Genomic DNA, 14,246 nt, shown 5'->3' on the forward strand with positions numbered 1-14,246 from the left:
AGGAAGGCCAACCACACCTTGTCATGCATCCACAGATGCATCTTAAGCAGATCCAAGGAGGTGATCCTCCCCCTCTATGCAACACTGGTCAGGCCGTAGTTGGAGTATTGCATCCAGTTCTGGGTGCCGCACTTCAGGAGGGATGCGGACAACATGGAAAGGGTCCAGAGGAGGGCCACCCGCATGATCAGGGGACAGCAGGGCAGGCCCTACGGGGAGAGGCTAAGGGACCTGAACCTGTTCAGCCTTTACAAGAGAAGGCTGAGGGCAGTGGATCTAGTGGCCTATTACAAACCAGTCAGAGGGGACCAGCAGGCATTGGGGGAGTCCCTGTTCCTCCGAGCACTACCAGTAGCAACAAGAAATAATGGTCACAAGCTGGCAGAGGGTAGATTCAGGCTAGATATGAGGAGGCGCTACTTTACTGTCAGGGCGGCCAGGATTTGGAACCAACTTCTGAGTGAAGTGGTGCTGGCTCCTACCCTGGGGGTCTTTAAGGCAAGGCTAGATGAACACCTTGCTGGGGTTGTTTGACCCCAGTACTTTTTCCTGCTCAGGTCCCTTCCAACCTTATAAACTATGAAACTACTTGCACATCCCTTTTATTGCTAGAATATTTTATTCATGTTGGCACTGATTATTCATGCAAGATATGTTCACTCACACCTTATAAACCATACTACATTCTGTTTCTGAAATAACAACTAGAAACTTAAAAAAAAATCTAAAAGGAAGGGCACTTGTAGTATTATGGCAATATTTCAATACATTTATAAAAGCTAGACTTCCAGGATGATCACTGCATGCAATAAATCAATCAGTTGCAAATTTTATCTTTTATAAATACTAAACAAATTAATGCCTACTACCAGGAGATGGGTATTGCAGCTAAACATACTGCTCAGCATTAGACACTAATAAATGTTTTTAGTGCTGTGGATATTCACATTCTTAAACATAAATAAAAATAATCTTAAATAAAATATTTCATTCAATTTCCCGACCACTGAAGGACCAAAGTCAAACAATTCAGTAATTAGATTTTTGTGTGCGTGTGAATCTAGTATGCCGAACTAAAATATTTTTTAAGTTAGAAGATGAAATGTTTCAAAAGACCTCAACAAATGGTGACCCATTTGATTTATTTTTTTGTGTTGCAAATAAAAAAGAAAAAGAGAAAAAAATTCTAGAGTCTCATGCTGATTTTGAATCTTCAACTACATAGAGAGTTTTAACTGCAAACAAGATGGGTTTTGATTCTTTATCTTTATCCACTGGTCATTCAGTGGTACAGTATTTTTTCATCTTCTAGACAGAAATCCTCTGGGAATTAGAATAAAAAGATTACTTTCAAGATTTGTATGACTTACACCCAGGTAATTATTAAAACAAATGAAACATAATACACTTTATTCACCCTACAAAAAATATTTTGCTACAGCAGTTGTGGTAGTGACAGATTAAGGAAGGGCCCTATTCTGAGTTTGACATGTATATCTTATTTTTTCTTATGAATTTGTTCTACATGGCATAACAATAATGGTGATTTCATGGTATTCTGCCTAAATAAGATTCAAAATAGTACCCATTTTTGTCTGAGGTTTGTGCAAAAATGGTATTTGACCTCAAGTGCAGGTAACTATTCCCTATTTTTAGGCCACTAGGAAGCAACGCAAGTCAAAATTGGAAATGAATTGTATGCTACTAATATGGAGATGCCTACAATGTAGCCAGAGGCAACTACAGCACATGTGGGCCAATGCAAACTGGCTTTAATCTCAGTAGCTCATGTAACAAACTGAAGTGAAGGAACAGCAGCATGAATTTAAGCTTGGGCAAGCTGGCCAAGGAAACTATAGTACTCTAATCAACTGCACACTGCTACACTAGTTTGTACCATGCTTTTTCTTCTTTCTTCTTTTTTTCTCTTTTTTTCATCCTTTTTAAAGGTCTATAAAGAGTTTTTCCTCCTTTTTTATTAGGAAATTTCTTGCTATGCTTCAGAGCAAGAGAAAAAACTTAAAAATATCATTCTAAATTTCCTTACAATAGCTTAACATACAATCTCATTTCAGTTATGTTCTTGGATCTTACGAATCAATTGTTTATTTTCATAACAGTACCAGACTCAAGTCTGGCGTGGCTGTTTAGTGTTCCACTGTACCCAGGATTTCTGGCAGGCTTGTACAGCCCCTTCTGAAACCCATGACACTGCCTTTTTCACTGCTGTAGCCATATCTGCATTGCTAGCCAGATTGAAGCTAGCGCCGCAATGACTAAATGGGCTGCAATCCACTACATGTAAATGGCTACTTAAAGTAGAGAAATACTGATACAGAATAGCTCCTATTTGTGGATCGTGCACACAAACTGCTTGGCAGAGCTGCTTCAGTGCAGCTTGTTTATGCTGTAACATATATATTAATACTGATTCTGTTTCTAAGTAACAGAGAATGATATACCCTATTGTCTGTTGAACAGCACTAGAATTGTCCTCTGAAAGAAATACAAGTATATAAAAAATGACTATTTTGGTATCTAGAGAAAGTAGTAATAGGAACTCAATGTGAACGGAAATGAATTTTAACTTGCATTGCTTATAACTCACTGGAGAATACGATGACCTAGATCCTTAGCTAATGTAATTGATGGAGCCATCTGAGGCTGAGGATTTGACTCTTTATTCCGAAGCAGAAAACTTTCTTTTCTATAGAGAAAGAGAAAGTACCTAATATGTTCAAGAAATTGTTTTAAGATGAATTCATCCGTATTAAAAAAAAATCTAACCTTCGTAACACTGCTAAGATGTATGAGAACTAGGATACTCTAATATATAAGTGCAGGCTACTCAAGTCAAAGATGCAAGTGGACATGTTTAGATTGTCAGTTTTTCAAAATCTAAGTGTGGATTTAGCAAGCACAATACAGCCAAAAGTTCCTTTTACTCTCACCCATTTCCCTTTGGATGTGCCCTCTACCTTATAAAATAAGATAGCAAATATCCTAAAATGGGCATTAAAAATAGGAGGGAAAATGGTAATGTACATGAAGGCATTTTTAAATAGTTTGGCTGTTTTTGACTGAAAAAACATATCAGTTTTAGCAAGGTGGACTCTGATTTTTTATTTATTGGCAAGAAGCATAGTTCTGCCTATTGAACCTGACAATTTAAAGAGTGAAGGCATCACTAAGCAATCCACTTCTATATTCAGATTATGCAAAAATCCAAGATCCATGGGGGTCAGAGTAGGAGGGAGAGTAGGCCCATACACTTTATCCTCAGGTAGCTGGAACCTCATAAACATTAACTTAAAACTATGAGTCACAATACAATCATAATTTTCACTCAAAATAAATAAGTAAAACTTGAGGAGTAATGGAACATTCTATAGTTAAAGTCAGAATATTTTTCTTTGCTGAGTATCAGTAAACTACTCTCTCTCATACAATTGCAGATACTTAAATTTAAGAATCCAAAGCTATCATCAATACCATAAATATTAGCTGCTTTTCACAACAATACATAAGCTTTTAAAAATCATTACTAGAGTAATGTGGAAGATGTATTATAAAGTGTTAGAAAAGGTGAAATGTTAATACTATCCTAAATGTCAGATTCCATCTTCTCACAGCAGCAAACACAACCACACTTGGGATGTTTTGCATTAAAGAAACTAATCACAGTAGTAAGAGCATGTGCCTGTGATGTGGTGCTGCTTTAAGATTTTTTAAGAAATAGGTATTCATTGACTTCCTTGGAGGAAAAAAATAGGTGTTTTTTTCCTAAACATTTGGGATTGACCAGAGAATACTAGGGAACAGGCTATCCTACTCCTATCCTCCTCGCCATGCTAAATGGAAGCCGTAACTAGTAACTAGCGCCCAGTTATTTGAAATCGGGGGAATTAAGCATCAAAATAACTTTAACAGTATGATGTATTTTCAGGACAGGTAGAGGAAAAGTGAATCTACTCTGAACAGAAACACAACATGAATCCTTTCTAAACTCCCCCAATTCCTTACTCCCATATGAAAACGAAATGGAGAAAGCCAAGTGACTTTTACACTCTAATTCAACAGTGAAGTATTCTGTTGTGCTTGGAAAGGACTTCTACACTGATCAAACGTAAACCTAAACATTTTTCTTATCTCAATCCTAGTTGTGGCTAGGTTAAGGAATTTATTGTTCTGTCTCTTTCTAATAATTCTCAGAGTCTGAATTACCTATTATGTCCTTAGTATTCCAGTTCTATGTGGATTCAACGCAAACCTCTCATCTGGGGTAGCCTGTGAGATGTCTTTAGGTCTTCCAAGTCTAAAATGTTTGTTGCTCAGGTTTCAGTGAGCATATCCTGATCTAGTTATTTCTATTTTAAAGCTATCATTTAGATTCTACAAATTATCCTATGCTTAATATTTTGGCACTTAATTTTTTTGTTACAAAGAATGACTTTCAGTTATCATTAACACTAGTGTACGGTCTCAGCTGTAAAGCTGTTCTGGGTAGTTTATTAGAACAAGTATCTGATGTTTTATTATTTTTTTAAATATGAAAGGTTAAAATTTAATCACATTTTTTGTCTAACTTCTGAAGTAATATTCTTCTTTCTATAGACTGGTTAGTTTGCTTTTGGGTGTTCATTCAGTTTTTTTTTTTTTATAAAGACCATGCAAAAGTCCATGTAAAATGGACTAAAATTAAACTTCAGAAATGTTCAGTAGCTTCCTAGCTTTTTTTCCCCCCCAAAGAGAAATGTTAGCCACTGTTATCTTTTTTGTCACTGCTCATTTTTCCACTTTTCTCCCCATGCCACTGACTTCCAGCTCTTCCTTTAGACATGGATGGCATGAGCATGCTTCTTGCATAATGGCTTATCCTTCTTGGAGTAAAATGGCTGCCCTTCCAAATTTACATGGCACACCTAAAATTAAAATAAACAGAAAACAGGAATATGATTAATTATTTTATCGCTCTTCAGCCTGCACTTTAATGACTAGATCTGGGTATTCTTAACTCTGAGTAGCACCATAACACATGAATTATAATCAGTCAGTTTATTAGAATCTAGTCCTCAGAACGAGCTATAACTAGCTGATCTCAATGTCTCCTCAATTTTTGATCCCAGGCTGAGGGGGGTGCGTTCTGGAATACAGGGTATCAAGTGCAACAGCATGCTATTTAAACTAGAGGGAAAGCATTGCACAATGATAACACAGCAACGAGTACATTAGAAATACATGGATAGATAACATGCTGTTGACTTGAATTGTTCATCCTAAAGCAATTAGGGACAGCTGTGAGGACAAAGACTTAGGGCTAATGCGTGTTTTCATTTGTACACACCAGCGGTATGTCTACAGCTCTGTAACTGTGATTTTTGGCACTTACAGTTTGTGGTGCAGCTTGTGTGTGCCTATTGTGCATGTTTGGTAAGGCTGTGCTGCTGGGCAGCTGCACAGCAAAATAGGGTGGCTCAAGGATGCACATAAATGTTAGACCTACCCTAGACTACAAAAACTATAATGACTGGAGGGGAAAGAAACTAGAGCATTTTGACATATTGTGGTCCTTCTGAGTTGTTTGCAACAGAATTACTCTAGTATTTTTCTACAGTTAAAAAGTAAGTGAAAACTAAGAGCTAGCATTTTCCAAGGGGTGCCTTGAATCTATTGTGGAATACCTTGCATCTAGAAAGCCTAAGTATTTTAGTCTATAATAAAGCTTAAGTATTTATGACTAATCTAGGTATTACCCATATCTCTCTTCAGACTTTGTTTTGAAGCAGGCGGCGTGTGCCTTGCATTTAATAGTCACTAGATAAAATGGATAAGTTTCCACCCATTGAGTACAGGACCTAGGCTGGAATCCAGAGCCCTCTCCTTTCTAGGGCAGCATTCATTTCCTCAAGTTGTACAACCTCTGGCTTACTCTCCTCCTCTTGGCTCCATATCTCTCTCTCATGGATGTCCATGCGCTAGCTTCAAGAGAAGGGGTAAAGAGTGCTCTGAGCAATTCCTGACCTGTCAGGTGATGGTTAGAGCACTTTGCTGGGAAGTGGTTGGCGGAGGAAAATCAAGAACCTGAATCTCCAACTACCTCTGGGTTGGCGGGGGAAAATCAAGAACCTGAATCTCCAGTGTCCTTAACCATTAGGCTACAGGTTGGCAAGGTCTGGGGCTTCCCCTCTTCACAGGAATGTGCACAGGGCAAAACAGAATACCAAACTGCATCTAAGAAGGAAAAACTGCTGGTATGTGATTTCATGCATGTCCTTTATGCCCAAAAGCAAAACAGGGTTTAGAGTACAAACACTGCACAACCACTTTGGTTCCTCCTAACTAAAATAACAGTTAAATTAGTGGTTAAAATTGCAAGTGGACAGTAGGGATTATTCAAAGAAGGCGCCTTCTAAAAGCGACTATGTATATTTTTGTGCCAAAGAGTGATATTGTTGACCAGAGACACATTAGCTGTCAGTTTGTGCAAACAACAACTTGTCTTCTGACACAAATGGGGAAAATTGCAAAGATACTTCCAACTTCAGAAAAGTAAATATATCATCACTTAATATCATGTCTCAGGGAGAGGCAGGAGAAAGTTAATTTAACATGGATGCTAGTAATTAATTCTACATTTCCAAATATTCAGTTTGAGGAACAGGGGAGTTTAGTGAATGGTAGAAAAGCTGTCATTGTAGTCTCTGACAATGTCAGTCTACTCTTCATAGCTAAAACAGACTTTACATTCCATCACCAGTTCAAGGAAAAGTGATTTAGTGGATCAGTGCAGGTGAGGCACAGGGTGCTGTTGATTCTACCAGCACTTACCTTGGGTATATTACATATACATAGGCAGACAAGGTTCTTTGGGTGAATCTGATATCTTTTATTAGACCAACTTAAATAGTTGGAAAACAATTATTAAGGAAGCTTTCGGGTTCAAAAACCCTTTGTCAGGCTAAGGAAGTTTCAGCAGTTGGTATGTGCTCTTCCTGGATGGAGTGAAAAGTAGAGAAGCCAGACACTGGGCTGATATGCATACAAGACAGGTAGTTAGTGAAAATGTAGATTGAGGAGTCAATGGGTGAGAGACAGGCTGGGGGGGTGGGCAGGGAGAGAAGGGGGATGAATAGTGAAGAGATACCTAGGGAGTCAGATGTCAGGCAGGTTATAATGTGTCATAAATCCAATGTCTATATTTAGTCCATGATTTTCAGTATCCAGGAGGTTGATGAAGTGGAGTTCATAGGCTCGTCTCTAGGAAGTATTTTGTAAGTTTCCTTTGAGGATCAGGGTTGAGAGGTTGGAGAGAGAGTGGTTTTCTTGTGAGAAATGTGCCCCCACAGGTAATTGGGTATTCCTGTCTTTGATAGATTTCTGGTGTGTATTCATTCTGGTGTGCAATTGTTGTTTGGTCTCTCCTATGTATTTTCCATCAGGGCATTTGGTGCACTGCATGAAATATATTACATTTCTGGAGGTGCAGCTGTAAGATCCAGGAATGCTGATGGCTCTGTTGTTGGGTGTAGTAATTGTGGGGGTGGTGGAGATGTGTTGGCAGGTTTTGCATTTCTTGTCGTGGCATGGTCTGGACCCTTTTGGTGTGTTCTGGGCTTGAGGGAGTTTGCTTCTGGTGACGAGGTTAGCAAGGTTCGGTGCTTGTTTGAAGGTTAGGATGGGTGGCTTTGGGAAGATCTTTTTACGAGTAGGGTCTCTTTCTAGTATGAGTTGCAATTGTTTGAGGATTTTCCATAGGAGAGACCAAACAACAACTGCACACCAGAATGAATGCACACTGGAAATCTATCAAAGACAGGAATACCCAGTTACCTGTGGGGGCACATTTCTCACAAGAAAACCACTCTCTCTCCAATCTCTCAGTCCTGATCCTCAAAGGAAACTTGCAAAACACTTCCTAGAGACAAGCTTATGAACTCCACTTTATCAACCTCCTGGATACTAAAAATCATGGACTAAACATAGACATTGGATTTATGACTCATTATAACATGCCTGACATCTGACTCCCTAACTATCTCTCTACTATTCATCCCCCTTCTCTCCCTGCCCACCCCCCCAGCCTGTCTCTCACCCATTGACTCCTCAATCTACATTTTCACTAACTACCTGTCTTGTATGCATACCAGACCAGCCTCTGGCTCCTTTACTTTTCATTCCGTCCAGGAAGAGCACACAACAATTGCTGAAACTTCCTTAGACTGACAAATGGTTTCTGAACCCAAAAGCTGGCTTAATTGTTTTCCAACTATTTAAGCTGGTCTAATAAAAGGTATCAGATTCACCCAAAGAACCTCGTCTGCCTAGGTCCTTAGACCAACATGGCTACAATCTACACCCCTGTTACATATACATACGCACACACTTGGCCTGATTAATCTGACTAACATCTTTGCTAATTATTATTCATTCTCTCTGTTCCTTTCTGCAAATTTCCTCAAGTCCTCTGTGTGACAAAGTAAATTGCAAAACTGTGTAAACAGAATGTTTGGTCACACTTTTCAGTCTGATGCTAATCTCACTGCTTGATGCCTATTTTAAAACCCAGTTTGCCCTTTTGTGCAACCCAAGTTAGGAACAAGACTAAATAATGCTCTTTAAAACAGTTTGTACCAACTGTTTCCAAAAGTGAAATGTGTTATTTTATTGTTCTCAAGCATTTTCAATGAAGATCAAATGTCATTATTTAGGTAAAAATTGAAAGAAAGTAAAAAGATGGGAAAAAAAGGAAAACAATCCCTCATCTGTAGCTAAAATAAATTGACGTGTCTGCAACCCAGGCAACATTATATTACCACAGTCTCTGATTCTTCCAGTGTAACTTCACAAGTTCTGATAAGGTTATACAGAAGTGATGTAGTTTTTAGTATAAAAACTTACAGCACAAATGAAGCAGGTATCATGCCAAGTGTGTCCAAGAGCTTCAATGAATTTATCCCCTGCCTCAACAGGAAAATCACAGCCATGGCATTTTGTGCTGAACAAAGCAACATAATCTAAAATAAAAAAGCAAACTTTAAACAAACTCTGAAATAAACATATTACAAACTATGGTATAATCATATTACACCAAAAGAAACAGAGTTGTGCTTGGTAATGGTTCTTGGAATGTTTTTTGCTCAGACTTCCTTTCTACATCCCACTGAAACTCTCCCCTAATGAAAATTCAGAGCAGTTTTCCCCCCTCCCTTCCTTTCACATTTAATTTTGTTTAAAGAAGGAAAACCCACATCATTTCAGATCCTTGGTTATGAATATAAAAACACAAGGTTTAGCACAGTCAATGTTCTGTTTCTCAATATTTGTAAATTAGCTGTAGCATGTATGTGATGTATAAGTCATAGGTACCAAAAACAGCAAGACAACATACTGTGCACGGACTATGAAAAATTAAGGGTGCTGTAAAAAGGACATCTTACATTTACATGATTGGTGTATGTTTATATTCACCAATGGATATTTTATTATTATTTTAATGTTGGAATACCATCCTGTCTTACATTAAATAAAAATGAGTGTAGCAGCCATTAACACTGCTTAATACTAACTCACGTTAATATTCTGTTAATCTGGAGTAACTTTTATCTTGGAAAAAATATGGCAGAAACTTAAAAACCACGAGAATTTTTTTTAAAAGTCATTAAAGTCATTGAGGTTTCTAAGTACTTGGAGGAAAACAAGATGATCAGGAACAGCCAGCATGGTATCATCTGGAGCAAGCAATGCCTTACCAATGCAATTTCCTTCTAGGCCAAGGTGGTGAGCTTTGTGGATCGAGAGGGAGAGAGGGTGGAGAAAGGGGGACAGCAGAGGATATGATATACCTTGATTTTAACAAGGCTTTTGACCCTCTCTCCTGTGACCTTATTAGTAAGCTAAGGACATACAATCTAGATGAAAATACTGTAAGGTGGATACAAAACTGGTTGGATCACTGTGTTCATAAAGTAGTCACTAATGGCTCAATGACTAGTTGGGAGGATGTACCAAGTGGGAGTCCCTAAAAGTCTCTACTGGACTCCAATATTGCTTAATTAAGGCACTTAAGGGAGCCCACCCCTGCCTAATTAAGACCAAGGCACTTAAGGGAGCCCACCCCTGCCCCAGCCCTGGCACAATCTGTGGGCAAGGCAAGAGCCCCCAAGGGCACACTTGCCTGCCTGTACACTAATGCCAGGAGCCTGGGCAACAAGCAGGAGGAGCTCATCCTCCTGCTCAGTGCAAAGAATTATGACATCATTGGGATAACGGAGACCTGGTGGGACTCCACCCATGACTGGACCATGGGTATAGAGGGCTATACCCTGTACAGGAGGGATCGTGTTGACAAAAGGGGCGGGGGTGTAGCTCTCTATGTGAAAGAAAGCTACATGTCCCTGCAAGCTGATGTTGGTGACCAGCATGGACAGCTAGAGACCCTCTGGGTAAAAATTTGTGGGGAATACGGCACAGGGGACACAATGGTGGGAGTCTACTACAGACCTCCCACTCAAAGTCCTGAGCTTGACCAGGAGTTTGCCCGGGAACTGACTGAGGCCGCTTGCTCCAGGACCTTGGTTGTCATGGGTGACTTCAATTACCCGGACATCTCGTGGGAAGATCACTCAGCTAAATCTGAGCGGGTGCAAAGCTTTCTCTCATGCGTGGATGACCTCTACCTGACTCATGAAGTCTATGGGCCAACGAGAGGCAAAGCGCTGCTCGACCTGGTACTGGCTACGGGGGACGACCTAATCGGCGACCTAGTGATTGATGGGAAGCGTGGCGACAGCGACCGCGAGCTGATCACCTTCACCATCCGCCGTAAAGCTGGCAAGTCAGTCAGCAACGCAGAAGTCCTTGACTTCAGAAAAGCCAACTCTGACAAGCTCAAGAGGCTTGTCGGTCAGGCCCTCAGGGACCGTGACCCCAGGGAGATGGGAGTTCAAGAAGAGTGGTTGCTTCTCAAGGAAGCGATCCTCAATGCACAAGCTAAATCTATTCCAACACGGAGGAAAGGCAGCAAGAAGGCACAGCAGCCCTCCTGGCTCTCCAGGGACCTAGTGGACCCCCTGCGGCTAAAAAGGAAAGCCTACAAAGGATGGAGGATGGGATTCACCTCCAAGGAGGATTATTCTGCGCTGGTCCGGTCCTGCAGGGAGCAAACCAGGAAAGCCAAGGCTGCAACTGAACTCCAACTAGCTTCAAGCATCAAGGACAACAAAAAGTCCTTTTTCAGATACGTGGGGAGCTGGAGGAAAAGCAAGGGCAATGTTGGACCCCTGCTAAACCAGATGGGGCAACTGACAACTGACGCCCAGGAAAAAGCCAACCTATTAAATAGGTACTTTGCGTCAGTCTTTCATCAGTCCCATGGGATGCCCATGCCTGCTATGGGACAGGGAGATCCGGGTGATGGGAATCCCCTACCCTCCATAAATGCTGACCTCGTGAAGGAACACCTTGAGAAGCTGGATACCTTCAAGTCAGCCGGCCCTGACAATCTGCACCCCAGGGTACTCAAGGAGCTGGAGACCGTCATAGCCCAGCCCCTGGCACGGATCTTTGAAAACTCCTGGCGCTCTGGTGTAGTGCCCGAAGACTGAAAGAAGGCCAATGTGGTGCCTATCTTCAAGAAAGGGAGGAGAGTGGATCCGGCTAACTACAGGCCCATTAGCCTGACTTCTATCCTGGGGAAGATCTTAGAAAAGTTTATTAAGGAGGCCAACCTTGATGGACTGGCCCAGGCTAACATCCTAAGGGATAGCCAGCACGGGTTTGTTGCGGCTAGGTCTTGTTTGACCAATCTCATTTCCTTCTATGACCTATCACCTGGACAAGGGAGAAGAGATTGATGTCATATATCTTGACTTCAAAAAAGCTTTTGATCTGGTATCTCATGATCACCTCTTGGCCAAACTGGCCAGTTGTGGCCTTGGCTCCACCATGATCCACTTGCTGGGAAATTGGCTCCGTGGTCGGACCCAGAGGGTTGTAATTGATGGCAGTCACTCATCGTGGTGCCCTGTGACCAGTGGGGTCCCTCAAGGCTCTGTCCTGGGACCCATACTGTTGAACATCTTCATTAACGATGTGGACATTGGAGTCAGGAGTGGACTGGCCAAGTTCGCCGATGACACCAAACTTTGGGGCAAAGCATCCATGCCAGAAGATGATCCAGGCTGACCTGGACATGCTCAGCAAATGGGCAGACGAGAACCTGATGGTGTTTAACACTGAAAAATGCAAGGTTCTCCACCTTGGGAGGAAAAACCTGCAGCATCCTTATAGGCTCGGCAGTGCTACGTTGGATAGCACTACAGAAGAAAGAGACTTGGGGGTCATCATTGACCACAAGATGAACATGAGCCTGCAATGCGATGCTGCGGCTAATAAAGCAACCAAAACGCTGGCTTGCATCCATAGATGCTTCTCGAGCAAATCCCGGGACGTCATTCTCCCCTTGTACTCGGCCTTGGTGAGGCCGCAGCTGGAGTACTGTGTCCAGTTTTGGGCTCCACAATTCAAAAAGGATGTGGAGAAGCTTGAGAGAGTCCAGAGGAGAGCCATGCGCATGATCAGCAGTCAGGAAAACAGATCTTATGATGACAGGCTGAGAGCCATGGGACTCTTTAGCCTGGAAAAGCGCAGGCTCAGGGGTGATCTGATGGCCACCTATAAGTTTATCAGGGGTGACCACCAGGATCTGGGGGAACGTTTGCTCACCAGAGCGCCCCAAGGGATGACGAGGTCAAACGGTCACAAACTCCTGCAAGACTGTTTCAGGCTGGACATAAGGAAGAATTTCTTTACTGTCCGAGCCCCCAAGGTCTGGAACAGTCTGCCAGCGGAGGTGGTTCAAGCACCTACATTGAACACCTTCAAGAGTAAATTGGATGCTTATCTTGCTAGGATCCTATGACCCCAGCTGACTTCCTGCCCCTTGGGCAGGGGGCTGGACTTGATGATCTCCCGAGGTCCCTTCCAGCCCTGATGTCTATGAAATCTATGAAATTAATATTTTCATTAATGACTTGAAGATGAGACTGAATACACACTTAGGGAATTTGTGGATGACACCATTGGGTGAACTTGCAAACTCTCTGGATAGTAGGGTTGGGATTCAGAATGACTTTGATATGCTGAAGAATGATCTGAAATCAGTCTTTTATATCTTGCTGTCTGAAGTGTACAAGCCACTTCTAAGAGTACACTGGTGAAAAATCTTGGGAGTTGTCAAAAAACTAAATGGAAAGGTCCTGTATTGGAAAATGGTCTTGATCAGTCACAAATTGGGAGCATTTCCTGTGTGAAGGTCTGATTGTGACAGGAAAATAGGTGTAAGAAGATCAAGAGATGAGAACTGAGCTTACATATTAAACTGTTGAATTCCCTAGATGGTAAAATGGACCCTTGGATCTCCTAATGGAAGTTTCCCCAGAAATGTGTAGCTTTTGGGTGAGGAGGAAGCCACCAGGAGTTAAAAATAAGAAAAAAGCAAACCGAAATTTGGAGAAAAGAAAAAAAAAGATGAAATGCAAAAAGGTACTGGGTGGTGGGGGAGAGACAGCATGCTATGGCATAAAGAGAGGGAATGTGGATGTAGATAAGAATGTAGATGTGGATGTAGATTGCTACAGTCTACCAATTTCTCACAAGGAGGGGAAGAACATTGTAGAAAAATGCAGACTGAGAAACACTTGTATAAGCTTTTTAAAGTTGGTATTAAAAACAAGATACCAGAATAGGCAGACTGTCCCAGGAAAGAATGGAGGGAAGGACCCTGAACTAAAAAGGACAGTCCCAGGGAACAGAATAAACATGAAGAAGAGGGAACAAACATAAAACTTAAAACAAAAAAAAAATTTACCCATGGCACAAGCCATGGCACAGCCGGAATGGGGAGAGAAGCCCGCGTGGCTCGTTAGCTGCATCCTTATCCAGCTGCAGCCAGCCAATGACATCAGCAATCGCTGGCCGGTGGGAATAAAAATGACTGCTGGTGGAGCAATGGAGGAAGAGAGAGTGGACCCAAGGAGGGCATGGCCATGGGACCCACTCTGGGAATCCCTCAGGGAGGAAGGAGCACCAGACGAGGAGCCAGAGGAGGCTCCTGATGCTGATCCTGGCAGCAACGGCAGAGAATGGCTCGACAGTGTGGGAGATGGGCCAGAAGCAGCCCCTGCAATCAGCAAAGGCAGCAGCACCAGAGGAAGTAGAGAAGGGGACGTGAAGACCCACATTATAGC

General features: G+C 41.8%; 1 protein-coding gene across 5 annotated transcripts in view; it reads right to left on the bottom strand.

The window, feature by feature from the left end:
• Positions 1–600: 600 nt before the first annotated feature.
• The window catches only part of LDB3 (LIM domain binding 3), a 204,946-nt gene continuing 191,300 nt past the window's right edge, over positions 601–14,246 (bottom strand). For all 5 annotated transcript variants that reach the window (XM_090057124.1, XM_090057125.1, XM_090057127.1 and 2 more), the window contains 2 exons: positions 8,899–9,014; positions 601–4,922 (listed from right to left, as the gene is read on the bottom strand). In XM_090057124.1, coding sequence (XP_089913250.1) covers positions 4,833–4,922; positions 8,899–9,014 — 206 coding nt within the window. In that variant the 3' untranslated portion in view covers positions 601–4,832. The remainder of the gene's footprint in view (positions 4,923–8,898; positions 9,015–14,246) is intronic.

The sequence above is a fragment of the Crocodylus siamensis genome, chromosome 7 (genome assembly GCF_052110815.1).
Source record: "Crocodylus siamensis isolate JL-2025a chromosome 7, ASM5211081v1, whole genome shotgun sequence".
Lineage (NCBI taxonomy): Eukaryota > Metazoa > Chordata > Crocodylia > Crocodylidae > Crocodylus > Crocodylus siamensis.